General features: G+C 39.8%; 1 protein-coding gene across 1 annotated transcript in view; it reads right to left on the bottom strand.

The window, feature by feature from the left end:
• atp13a1 (ATPase 13A1) overlaps window positions 1–12,259 on the bottom strand; it is a 68,434-nt gene that overhangs the window by 26,644 nt on the left and 29,531 nt on the right. The window contains exons 10-12 of the mRNA XM_028823929.2: window positions 9,707–9,833; window positions 9,466–9,603; window positions 9,181–9,301 (exon numbers count right to left, since the gene is read on the bottom strand). Coding sequence (XP_028679762.2) covers window positions 9,181–9,301; window positions 9,466–9,603; window positions 9,707–9,833 — 386 coding nt within the window. The remainder of the gene's footprint in view (window positions 1–9,180; window positions 9,302–9,465; window positions 9,604–9,706; window positions 9,834–12,259) is intronic.

The following is a 12,259-nucleotide window of genomic DNA, read 5'->3' as shown; positions in this document are numbered from 1 at the left end:
GCTCATTATGAAATGATCTCTTCTGAGAACACTAATACAGTATACTACACTCAGGACACTATGTGCTGAAGTATGCTTGCTTTATTCTAGTGACCCTACATTGCATACATACCTTCAATAATGAAATATATACAAGATTGAACAGCTGCACTAAGAATCTTTCAACCAGCACACTCAAGTATGCATCACTCATACAGCCTGAATAAGCTGGTGTGTGTCAATAGCCACTCGGCCGCAGCATCCCTACATAGTCTGCAGAAGTTTAGATGTACATCACTCTTCAATCCTGATAAGCAGAATATGGTGCCAGCCACAAAGTGTAGCAGGCATTCACTAGCTTAATGAAATATCAAGGTGGAGAAGGAGGGAGGGGGTAGGGAAGAAAAGAAAGAAATTATTCACATTGGTGGGTCACACAGGGGTTGGATGCAGAAGCAACAAGATCATCGGTGACCCGTCACTCGTCTCCTTCATATCTGTTTGGATGGCGCGATCGGCTGCCAGCTGCAAGGCCTGCACCTGCAGAACAACAATGAAGGGCTTCTTTGTCCAAAGACAGCGTGTTCACTGGCTAGCTTGTCAGAAGGGCCATCGGAAGGCATTTGAGCAGCAGCGGCAAGACAGCATTTCTCCCATCTCCACCTGCACTTGTAGCCCACAAATAAAGATATGGTCCCAAGAATTCTTTTAAGGAGTGCAGAAGGTATTTCAAAAAGGTTTTTTTTTTTCAGCAACACTGACAACTTAAGCATGAGGCTCCTATATATTGGTACTGGGGTGAGAGGTAATATTTAAAGTCACCACTAACAGAGTTGAGAAGCTGAAAGCCAATTGGTTTTACAGGATGATACACCTATCATCGGTACAGGTGGGAGCTGTGATGCACCCATGCATCAAGGAGTTCTGTGGACAAGATTGTAAAAAGCAATCCACCAAATAAAAATGTGACAACTGTCATTGCATAAAAATGGAATTTTAGTAGTAAAAAATACCATACGCCAATCTGAACAGACAGATTCATTTATCAGCTCTCATGTCCACTGTCTCACATCCTGACATACAGACATCACACAAAAATAGACAAACCGTGTTCAGGTATGCCAAAAGTTTGTGAATGCACTAAAAGCTTCAAAGTGACATTTAACGTACGCAAATGTAAACTGTTACAAGTAGGAAGTTAAAATATTTGGTTTGAATGCACAATGGGAAGTCTGAAAAATCTAAAGTACACCTGATGAGAAGGATTTAGGAGTCACAGTGGACTCGACTCTATCAACTGCCAGACAGTTTTCAGAAGCCCTTAAGAAGGCTTACAGAATGTCAGGTTATATAGCGCCATGACGTGTGCAGTACAAATCCAAGGAGGTTATGCTGAAGCTTTACAACGCACTGGTGGGACCTTATCTGGAATACTGTGTGCAGTTTTGGTCTCCAGGCTAACTAACTAATCCTATCCACCAAATTCCCCCAAAATAACATCAAGTCGAGTTTTCAAAGATCCTAAACTTCTACTGTCTAACCACACTACTTATTGTTTTACTTACTCCATATGTCTATGGCTTTCTGTGTGAAGAAAAACTTTAAGATGTGGGCGAAATTTATATGTAAGTTTCCAACCGTGTGTTTTCAACGGTATCCCTGTGTTCTTAATGAACTCATTTTAAAGTATCAACCTGGATCCACTGTACTGATTCCTTTAATTTTAAAAACTTCGCTCGTTACTCCTCCTATACTCCATTTGCTTAAATGGTAACATTTCAACTCCGCCAATCTCTCTTCGTAGCTCACACCTCTCAAACAAGGAATTAGCCTAGTTACTCTCCTCTGAACTTTCTCTAATGCTGCTATGTTTTTTCTTGTAGCACAAAAACCCAAACTGTATGCATTACGCCATGTGAGGCCTCAGTAGGGCTTTATAAAGCTTAAAGCTTAAGCGTAACTTTCTGTGACTTGGGAAAAATTGGTTAAAGGAAACAGGTTAATAGATATTGCATTCAGAGCCTGTAAATGGGAAGCAGATTGTATAAAAAAAAAAAAGACAGATGGATAACAAGCATGAAAAATAATATTTATCCATTCAGTGCTAAATACAAATCAAGGTAGGAGGAAGTTGAAGTCTATATCAAATAACATGTACAAAGATTTTAAGAATTTCAGTAACTTAAAATAGTGCAAATCCATTTTTTATGCTAAGAGTGGGTTAAATTTATCATTTGCGGCAGAAGCATTCTTCCTAATATGAATAGCTTAATAAAATCTTTTAATGTCAAAGCTGTGGGCAGCATGGTGGTGTACTATGTCACAAATCCAGAGCTCTGGGTTTTTTAAGTTCCACTCCTAGTAACTGTATATATCTATCTATCTATCTATCTATCTATCTATGTAGTCTGCCACTCTTCTCAGTTTTTCTCCTTACAATGTCTAACATAATGTAACATTCTCAAACCAACTTAATCCAATTCTGAGTTGCAAGGGGACAGAGCTAATCCAAAAAGCTTTGAGTGCAAAGCAGGAATAAACTCAGGGTGCAGTGCCAGCTCATCACAGTGTTGAATCCAAATTGGCATGATATGAGTGGGCCCTGCAATTGACTAGCTTCCCAAAAAGAGCTGGGCCAAACTTTTAAAATTTAGAAAACCCATTCTATTTCTTTATTAATTTTTCTGACAGTAATATAATTATTATTTGTACAATATTGTTCTAATTTTACCCTTTTTCAAATCCCTAATATTCCTCTACTGTCTTCTTCCCTTATTAAGTAACACATTAGGATAACAGATTTAGATAACAAAAGAGAAAAACTTAATATTTCTCTGGGACCTTAATCATGAACAAACCTCTATGAAAGGCACAAAAGCAATAGATAGGCAAATAAAATTTGACAGTGCATTGTGGAAACTGTCAAATATAAATCAAGAGTAGTTTCCTTCAGACTATATACAGTTAGGTCCATAGTACTAGGGTGTTGTACCGTGTTAGCCATTATGAATGTAGAGAAAAGCCAAGCAAAATGACACCTTTTATTGGCTAACTAAAAAGATTACGATATGTACACAAAAGGTGTCATTTTGCTTGGCTTTTCTCTACAGTTAGGTCCATAAATATTTGGACAGAGACAACTTTTTTCTAATTTTGGTTCTGTACATTACCACAATGAATTTTAAAATAAAACAACTCAGATGCAGTTGAATTGAAGTGCAGACTTTCAGCTTTAATTCAGTGGGGTGAACAAAACGATTGCATAAAAATGTGAGGCAACTAAAGCATTTTTTGAACACAATTCCTTCTTCATTTCAGGGGCTCAAAAGTAATTGGACAATTGACTCAAAGGCTATTTCATGGGCAGGTGTGGGCAAGTCCGTCGTTCTGTCATTATCAATTAAGCAGATAAAAGGCCTGGAGTTGATTTGAGGTGTGGTACTTGCATGTGGAAGATTTTATTGGGAACAGACAACATGCGGTTAAAGGAGCTCTCCATGCCGGTGAAAGAAGCCATCCTTAAGCTGTGAAAACAGAAAAAACCCATCCAAGAAATTGCTACAATATTACAAGTGGCAAAATCTACAATTTGGTACATCCTGAGAAAGAAAGTAAGCACTGGTGAACCCAGCAATGCAAAAAGACCTGGACGTCCACGGAAGACAACAGTGGTGGATGATCGCAGAATCATTTCCATGGTGAAGAGAAACCCCTTCACAACAGCCAACCAAGTGAACAACACTCTCCAGGGGGTAGGCATATCGATATCCAAGTCTACCATAAAGAGAAGACTGCATGAAAGCAAATACAGAGGGTGCACTGCAAGGTGCAAGCCACTCATAAGCCTGAAGAATAGAAAGGCTAGATTGGACTTTGCTAAAGAACATCTAAAAAAGCCAGCACAGTTCTGGAAAAACATTCTTTGGACAGATGAAACCAAGATCAACCTCTACCAGAATGATGGCAAGAAAAAAGTATGGAGAAGGCGTGGAACAGCTCATTATCCAAAGCATAGCACATCATCTGTAAAACACGGTGGAGGCAGTGTGATGGCTTGGGCGTGCATGGCTGCTAGTGGCACTGGGACACTAGTGTTTATTGATGATGTGACACAGGACAGAAGCAGTCGAATGAATTCTGAGGTGTTCAGAGACATACTGTCTGCTCAAATCCAGCTAAATGCAGTCAAATTGATTCATGATACAGATGGACAATAACCCAAAACATATAGCCAAAACAACCCAGGAGTTTATTAAAGCAAAGGTGGAAAATTCTTGAATGGCCAAGTCAGTCACCTGATCTTAACCCAATTGAGCATGCATTTCACTTGTTGAAGACTAAACTTCGGACAGAAAGGCCCACAAACAAACAGCAACTAAAAGCCACTGCAGTAAAGGCCTGGCAGAGCATTAAAAAGGAGGAAACCCAACATCTGGTGATGTCCATGAGTTCAAGACTTCAGGCTGTCATTGCCAGCAAAGGGTTTTCAACCAAGTATTAGAAATGAACATTTGATTTCCAGTTATTTCATTTGTCCAATTACTTTTGAGCCCCTGAAATGAAGGGATTGTGTTCACAAAATGCTTTAGTTGCCTCACATTTTTATGCAATCGTTTTGTTCACCTCACTGAATTAAAGCTGAATGTCTGCACTTCAACTGCATCTGAGTTGTTTCATTTCAAATTCATTGTGGTAATGTACAGAACCAAAATTAGAAAAAAGTTGTCTCTGTCCAAATATTTATGGACCTAACTGTATTTAGATGTTGAACTGCATCTGTGAGTCTTATCTGTAGTTTGGCATCAACCAAATATCCCCTCTCTAAACTCCTGGGGTACAAGAGATTAAATTTGTTTATTTCTTAACAGAAAAGGCTACATGAGGATATGCTACATGTTGGTGGGATAGGCAAAAAAAAAAAGTTTTACTGTATTCTGTACAGGTGACAGTTCTCCTACCGCAACTGAAGATAGAAGTTTAATGGCAAAGTAGTTATACTCCTGAATCATTGCAACAGGGAGTAGCACTTTGATTAGCACTTCACTGGACTCTGTACACAGGAGATTAAGGACCCTATAAACCTATAAAGTTACTCCACCAGAATTCTTTCAATTAAATATTGAACAACATTCCCTGAGACACCTAGTGGATAACAGAGACCAGGAAGCACTCAACACCATTTGGGAAGTAAGAAACAAACTACTACATATTGTGGCTAAAATTACAATTCTGACAGCTTTTAAAAAGGGAGTTTAGAGTTGCAGATCAGCCTGACAGCATGTCTTTCACTGTGGTTGAAAACAGAAGTTTGTAGAATAATACACAGAAACACAGAAAGAACAACCAACAACCAGAAATGGAATGGACGTCTAAGAATCGTGAGATGGTAGGAGCTACTTGCTATAGCACTGTGCTCAACTCAAGGTAGTGTCCTCACAATTAAAACAGAAAAATGTAAATGAGGGGTGAGCTAATGTATGGTGTTTACTTGGTTGTTTGACTAAAGATTGTCAGTTTATAATCCATTTCATAAGCTTAAAGCCTAGAAAACCACTTGGAATCAAACAGTACTGGATGAGGTCCCAGTGTGGCTTAAGGCCATGTTAGTAGGTCTTTGTGGATTGGAACTTTAAGACAATCTAAATCTTTTTTTCTGCATGCTCCAAACATAAATTGTTTCCATGGTGTTCTCACTTTTACCAGCAGATGGCACACCCAACACAGCATAACAGCTGTTCCCCAACACGCTTTTTTCACATTTATATGGATTAGAATATATGGGGTTGGCTAAAAGGTGCCCCAAAACATTCTCTTTGTTCTTGTATCTTTACAACTCATAGTTGATAAAATGCCTTAGCACAAGAGCTTAAAAGTCTTTCACTAAATATTTTATCTTTATTTGGCCTGTCAGTGCAGCCTGAATGAAACCAGGCCAAGGAACATGATGGTTGTTTTTAATTAGCTGGAAACAAGTTAAGTTAAATATGGCCAAATGCACATGTCATAATATTCTCAAACCCTCTTAATCCAATTCAGGGTCATGGGGGACCACAGCCTATTCTGAACCCATCAGATGCAAGGCAGAAAACAGCTCTGGATTGGAGTCCTGTTAATTTTACTATAATGAATATATCCCAGCTAATTATAAGCTTTTACTAAAACAGAGAAAAAAGCAGCACATCATCGAAAAGAAAACATCTTAAAATGGGAAAGAAAGATGAGAAAAGCAAAGGACGTTCTGATAAGTCATTATGCAGGCAAAGATGTGTCACATTTTTTACCTTAATTCCTCCAATAAGTCAAGCATAAAATATCAATTCATGCCTGTTTATTAAAGTTGTGCACTATAAAGTGGATAAGGTTACAAAACAGAAGCAGACAGAGACAGACTCAATTTATTCCTTATTTACCTTATATTGTTTTCTTATGAATTTGTCAGGTCAGATTCCAGGTTCTGCCTTGAAACTTTCAATTTACTGGTCTATTTCTGTTCTGGGTCAATACTGTCACAAATTCAATTCCGATTCACTTTCAAAACTTTTTTTTTTCTTAAATCGGGAGGCTAAGTCCATAAAGACAGCAAAGTGTGTAAGGCAAGAAGCACAACAGATTAGTTGGCTGCACCTTACTCAAACTGGGGCACAGTTCAGTGAAGCTATGCAATTAGAGAACACATGGAGGGAAATCCTACATTTTTGTAAAATAAAAAGAAGAAAAAAACTGAATGCAAGTCTTTGAGTTCTGATACGATCCTAACACACAGCATTTTGAAACATAAGAAAAAACTAAATTTGACTAATTAACTCTTTCAGGGCTGATGTCAACTTTTGTCAAAAGGAGGAGTTGACGATGGTAGTCAACTATAAACTGTGACAAAACCAACCATTACGTTGGACTCTCGTTGCTAGAAGGAAAGTTAGATTCATTGGTTTGACCGAGATTCCCTGAGCTCACGTCAGTAGCAAGGCGCACACAACGGCAAAAATAGCACTGAGATCTGGCAAGAGATCAAAGTGAATGCGAAAAGCAAAATGCTCCGTGGATGACGTCTTGCCTATCATTTCTGAACTGGACTATGACTTGTCGGACTCAGATTTTGATACAAGTGATTGAAAATGAATATTAGGTTCCAGCTTCAGCTGATCGACTCCCAGCTAATAGTGGTACTGACAATGTTCGCCAGGGAGGACTGCCACTTAAAAATGACAAGAGGTTGAATCCAGATTGTAATACACTGCGACCGTGACCGCCACCGTTGCTGTCCCAGCCATGTGAAGACAGCCTGGCAGCAAGCCTGCCACTCAATCTTGGCAAACTGGCAGCCACAGCATGCGGCAGCAGACGTTTTATGTTGATTTCTGTGTGAAAGCATCATTTTTTGGAAAAATATTCAGCCCTCAAAGAGTTAAACTAATTAGGCTATTCACCCCATCAAGCCTATTTGTTTAGTTTATAGCTAAGCTGTCACAAATGTCATCCAGATACATCTTAAACGTTGCAAGGTTTATGATTAAACTCCAAGACTTGTTAGTTTTTCTTCAGATTCCCACAACTCTTTGAGTAAAGAAGTGCTTCCTGGCTTCAGTCCTAAATGCAGTTCACTTTCATTTCCTCTCATCTGTACTTTTTGTCCCTTGGGATTTTTTTAACCCACATTTTACCACTGAGTCACTGTCAACTTGTCAAAAATAGCCCAATTTGGAACAAAGTGGATATTCTACTTGCTGGGGTGCATGTGTATCCAAGACCTGTTTTCATATTGTTTCTATTCTCTCTTTCTTTCTTTACTACATAAGAGATGCAGACCAGGGGAAAATAAGCAAAGCCTGGCATTCAACTGATATTTACATACATACTCCCAATCTCAAATTCCTATCATTTACTATCCTGTCAACATTTGCACAAGACAAGAAGACCCCTCTTGGTGGGGATGTCAGTTACACATACACAAACTCAGATGATAGAAGAAAACTGACAATTGCCTACCACACACAAGTATTTCAGCATGGGATTAAATTGGATCACCTAGAAAAATCCTACACAGACATAGTGAGAACATGCAAGCACCTTACAAATAGCAACTCTGGGTCGCTGCAGCTATATGGTAAAAGTACTCACTACTACTGCATCAGCATATGATCTTAATTAAAATATGACATTCAAATAAAAATTATGTATCCTTGGGAGGTTAGTGGAATAGTGAGGATGCAAGGAGTAGAGTCTACGAAGGTGGAGGAGTTTAAATACTTGGTATCAACAGTACAGAGTAATGGGGAGTGTGGAAGAGAGGTGAAAAAGAGAGTGTAGGCAGGGTGGAATGGATGGAGAAGAGTGTCAAGAGTGATTTGTGACAGACGGATATCACAGCAAGAGTGAAAGGGAAGGTCTACAGGACGGTAGTGAGACCAGCTATGTTATATGGGTTGGAGACGGTGGCACTAACCAGAAAGCAGGAGACAGAGCCAGAGGTGGCAGAATAAAAGATGTTAAGATTTGCATTGGGTATGACGAAGATGGACAGGATTAGAAATGAGGACATTAGAGGGTCAGCTCAGGTTGGGAGACAAAGTCAGAGAGGCGAGATTGCGTTGGTTTGGACATGTGCAGAGGAGAGATGCTGAGTATATTGGGAGAAGGATGCTAAGGACAGAGCTGCCAGGGAAGAGGAAGAGAGGAAGGCCTAACGGAAGGTTTATGGATGTGGTGAGAGAGGACACGCAGGTGATGAGTGTAACAGAACAAGATGCAGAGGACAGAAAGATATGGAAGAAGATGATCCGCTGTGGCAACCCCTAGAAAATACAAAATAAGGAGCCACGATGAATGGGACATTGCTACCTTGCAGTATTCTCACACATATCCTCACCTTCATTCTAGGACAAAAGAAATAATTGGATTGCATAAAACACAAACACAAAAAGTATTGTATAAAGCACCTCAGTGGAACCCACTCTAAAGCATTATAACACGCAATGTACAATTGTTTCCATATTTGTATCATTGAGGAACTGGAAAGTGATCTCTTTGGTGTTACACATGGAGACTGTGACGGGGACTGTTGTTGAAGCCTTATGAATTATAGTGGAATGCCTCAACCACAAGGCCATTTCATCTACTTTTATATGAAAAGTGTGAAATCAGTATAGTAAGTTATATTAATAGACACCACACATCCCTCTCCATCCTCCAATATAGCCTTACCTGAGTCCCGCTACACCCCTCACCACCAAGTTATCACTGGTAAGAGTGCCGGTTTTGTCAAAGCAGCAGATCTGCACCTTGCCAGCAAAGGGGATTCGAAACGGCTCTGTGCAGTAGACATCTGTTAACAGAAGTGGTGGAGACTCAGAGGTAATGTGAAACAATGAAACACATCAGCCTTATTCTTGCACCACAGCTAAATTCTACTGGAACAGGAAAGTACATTAAACAATGAAAGATTATGCCAGGCTAAATGAACACCACAGATGAACTGTCACCACTTACAGAGTTTTGCCAGTGCAATGAGAGACGTGTTGACTGCCAGCGAGAGCTCGATTGGTAACTCAGGTGGCACAACAGAAGTAAGAATCAGCGTGCATTCCAAAAAGAGTTTGTAGCGGTTACGGCTTAGGTCCTTTGTTCCTGTAATGAGCAACATTCCGTAAAGAAATGTTAAGTAAAACATTTGCCGTTTGTAAACAGGAAATGTATAAATGAAAATGATAAAAACAAAATGTATTCTAACCTTCAACCCAGACATAACCAGCAGCAGCAACAGCAAAGATAAGGAGGAAGAGGATGAAAATGAATGTCTCCAGGTTGTTGGCTGTAACTCTCTTTACCCCAAAGAGAATAGTGCGTAATAGCTTGCCCTGCAAAATCAAGCAAACAGTGGCTGAAATGCCTTTAATCAAATTCAAATGTCAATCAATACAAAGTTTCACACAAAATAATCTCAAAATATAATACAGTGATCCCTCGCTGTATCGCGCTTCGCCTTTCGCGGCTTCACTCTATCGCGGATTTTATATGTAAGCATATTTAAATATATATCGCGGATTTTTTGCTGGTTCGCGGATTTCTGCGGACAATGGGTCTTTTAATTTCTGGTACATGCTTCCTCAGTTGGTTTGCCCAGTTGATTTCATACAAGAGACGCTATTGGCAGATGGCTGAGAAGCTACCCAGCTTACTTTTCTCTCTCTCTCTCACTTGCGCTGACCTTTTCTGATCCTGACGTAGGGGGATTTAGCAGGGGGGCTGTTCGCACACCTAGACGATACGGACGCTCGTCTAAAAATGCTGAAAGATTATCTTCACGTTGGCTACCTTCTGTGCAGCTGCTTCCTGAAGTGACATGCTGCATGGTGCTTCGCATACTTAAAAGCTCGAAGGGCACGTATTGATTTTTTTATCTGTCTCTCTCTCTCTGCTCCTGACGGAGGCGGTGTGAGCTGCCGCCTTCAACAGCTTTGTGCCGCGGTGCTTCACATACTTAAAAACCAAACAGCACTATTGATTTGTTTGCTCCTTTGAAGAGGAAGATATGTTTGCATTCTTTTAATTGTGAGACTGAACGGTCATCTCTGTCTTGTCATGGAGCACAGTTTAAACTTTTGAAAAAGAGACAAATGTTTGTTTGCAGTGTTTGAATAACGTTCCTGTCTCTCTACAACCTCCTGTGTTTCTGCGCAAATCTGTGACCCAAGCATGACAATATAAAAATAATCATATAAACATATGGTTTCTACTTCGCGGATTTTCTTATTTCGCGGGTGGCTCTGGAACGCAACCCCTGCGATGGAGGAGGGATTACTGTATTCTAAAGTAAAAAAGAGACAGTTTTGCAAACCTTGTCAATACATGAATGAAGCAGAAGGCTGCACTATTAGTTTCAACACTTCAAATAAACTGCCAGACACAGCTCTAGCTTCACCATTAAATTTGTTGATGACTCCACCATCACAGGCCTGATTAATAACAATGATAAGACTGTTTACAGAGAACAGTATCTGCATTCTAACACAGCTGTGCCAGCAAATAATCTCAACCTTAATGTCTGCAAAATAAAAGGAGTGGTCATAGGAATCAGCAGGCTGTTGAGGATTTTATGGAGAGGACCACCACCTTTAATTTTTTTTTTTTTCAGATTTACCAACACTGATGACCTAAAGGGGGCATAACACATTTTTGCTTTCACCAATAAGGCTTATCAATGTGTTATCATCTTTACATCAAAGGAAAGCACATATGTCTCCATCTATGCTCACCAAATTCTCCAGTGAAATCCACCTTCACTGATAACTTAAGACCCTGGTATGGCATCTTCTCTGCTTAGGATCACTGGACACAACACAGGGGGGAGAACTCAACTCACATCATTACTGACACGCACTGCCTTAGAAAAGCAGAATGTATTACTAAAGACCTGCACAGTTACTTTCTCTTGCCTCCTCAGGTCCATTAGCATTCACACCAGTAGACTGACAAACAATTTTAAGCACAAGTCATAGGGCTGCTCACCAGCCACTCATACTGACTAATGAATGAATGTTTTTTTTTATATGCACCATGTAATGTTGCACCTAAAACACTGTCATTGTTTGATGTTTCTATTAAACTCCTTTAACAATTCTATGAGAGACACAAGTACCCATTTCATTGTACTTTTTACAAATGACAATATATTTTACATGAACTTGAAATTAAAGTAGGTTTTAAAAGAAATCATTACCTTTTTTTCTTATTTAAGCAGTGCTGTGCAACAGCTTGGATACTGTGCATTAAACCTTAAGGCTGCCGATTTAATTCATACCCTGAACAAGTCACGGAACCATCCCTGTGTTCCAACTTTAAAAACTGCTCCTCCGAAACCCCTCTTAAATGGTGATACAATGGGACACAGACACAGGTTTTCTTTTTTTAACCTACTCTTTGCTCGATCAGCTGCTGGCTTGTTGCTGCTGCCGTGCCGCGTGATCTGCATTTCGTTTGGCGCTTCAAACGTTTAAAAACCTGTGCAGCAGCTGTCCTTTTTGTCTCTCTTCTCCCCCTGATATCCTCAAACTCTATTCGATCTCTTTTCGCTGTTCCGTTATTTCACCGAGTAATATTTTCCGTTTGTTGGCGCTAATGCGATCTTCACTCTCATTTCTTTGAGACTTTCGAATTTTCCTACTTCCATTATCTCTAACCTGCTCTGCATATGTATCACGGGACTTGCTTCCAAAGGTTGTAAGTAAGACGTGACTTGACCGTCTCGCAGGACGTGAAAGTGTCTCTCTTCAAAAGATCACGT

This window comes from Erpetoichthys calabaricus, chromosome 17 (assembly GCF_900747795.2).
Source record: "Erpetoichthys calabaricus chromosome 17, fErpCal1.3, whole genome shotgun sequence".
Lineage (NCBI taxonomy): Eukaryota > Metazoa > Chordata > Cladistia > Polypteriformes > Polypteridae > Erpetoichthys > Erpetoichthys calabaricus.
The sequence above is the reverse complement of the archived record's forward strand: the minus strand, read 5'-3'. Positions and strand labels throughout refer to the sequence as shown.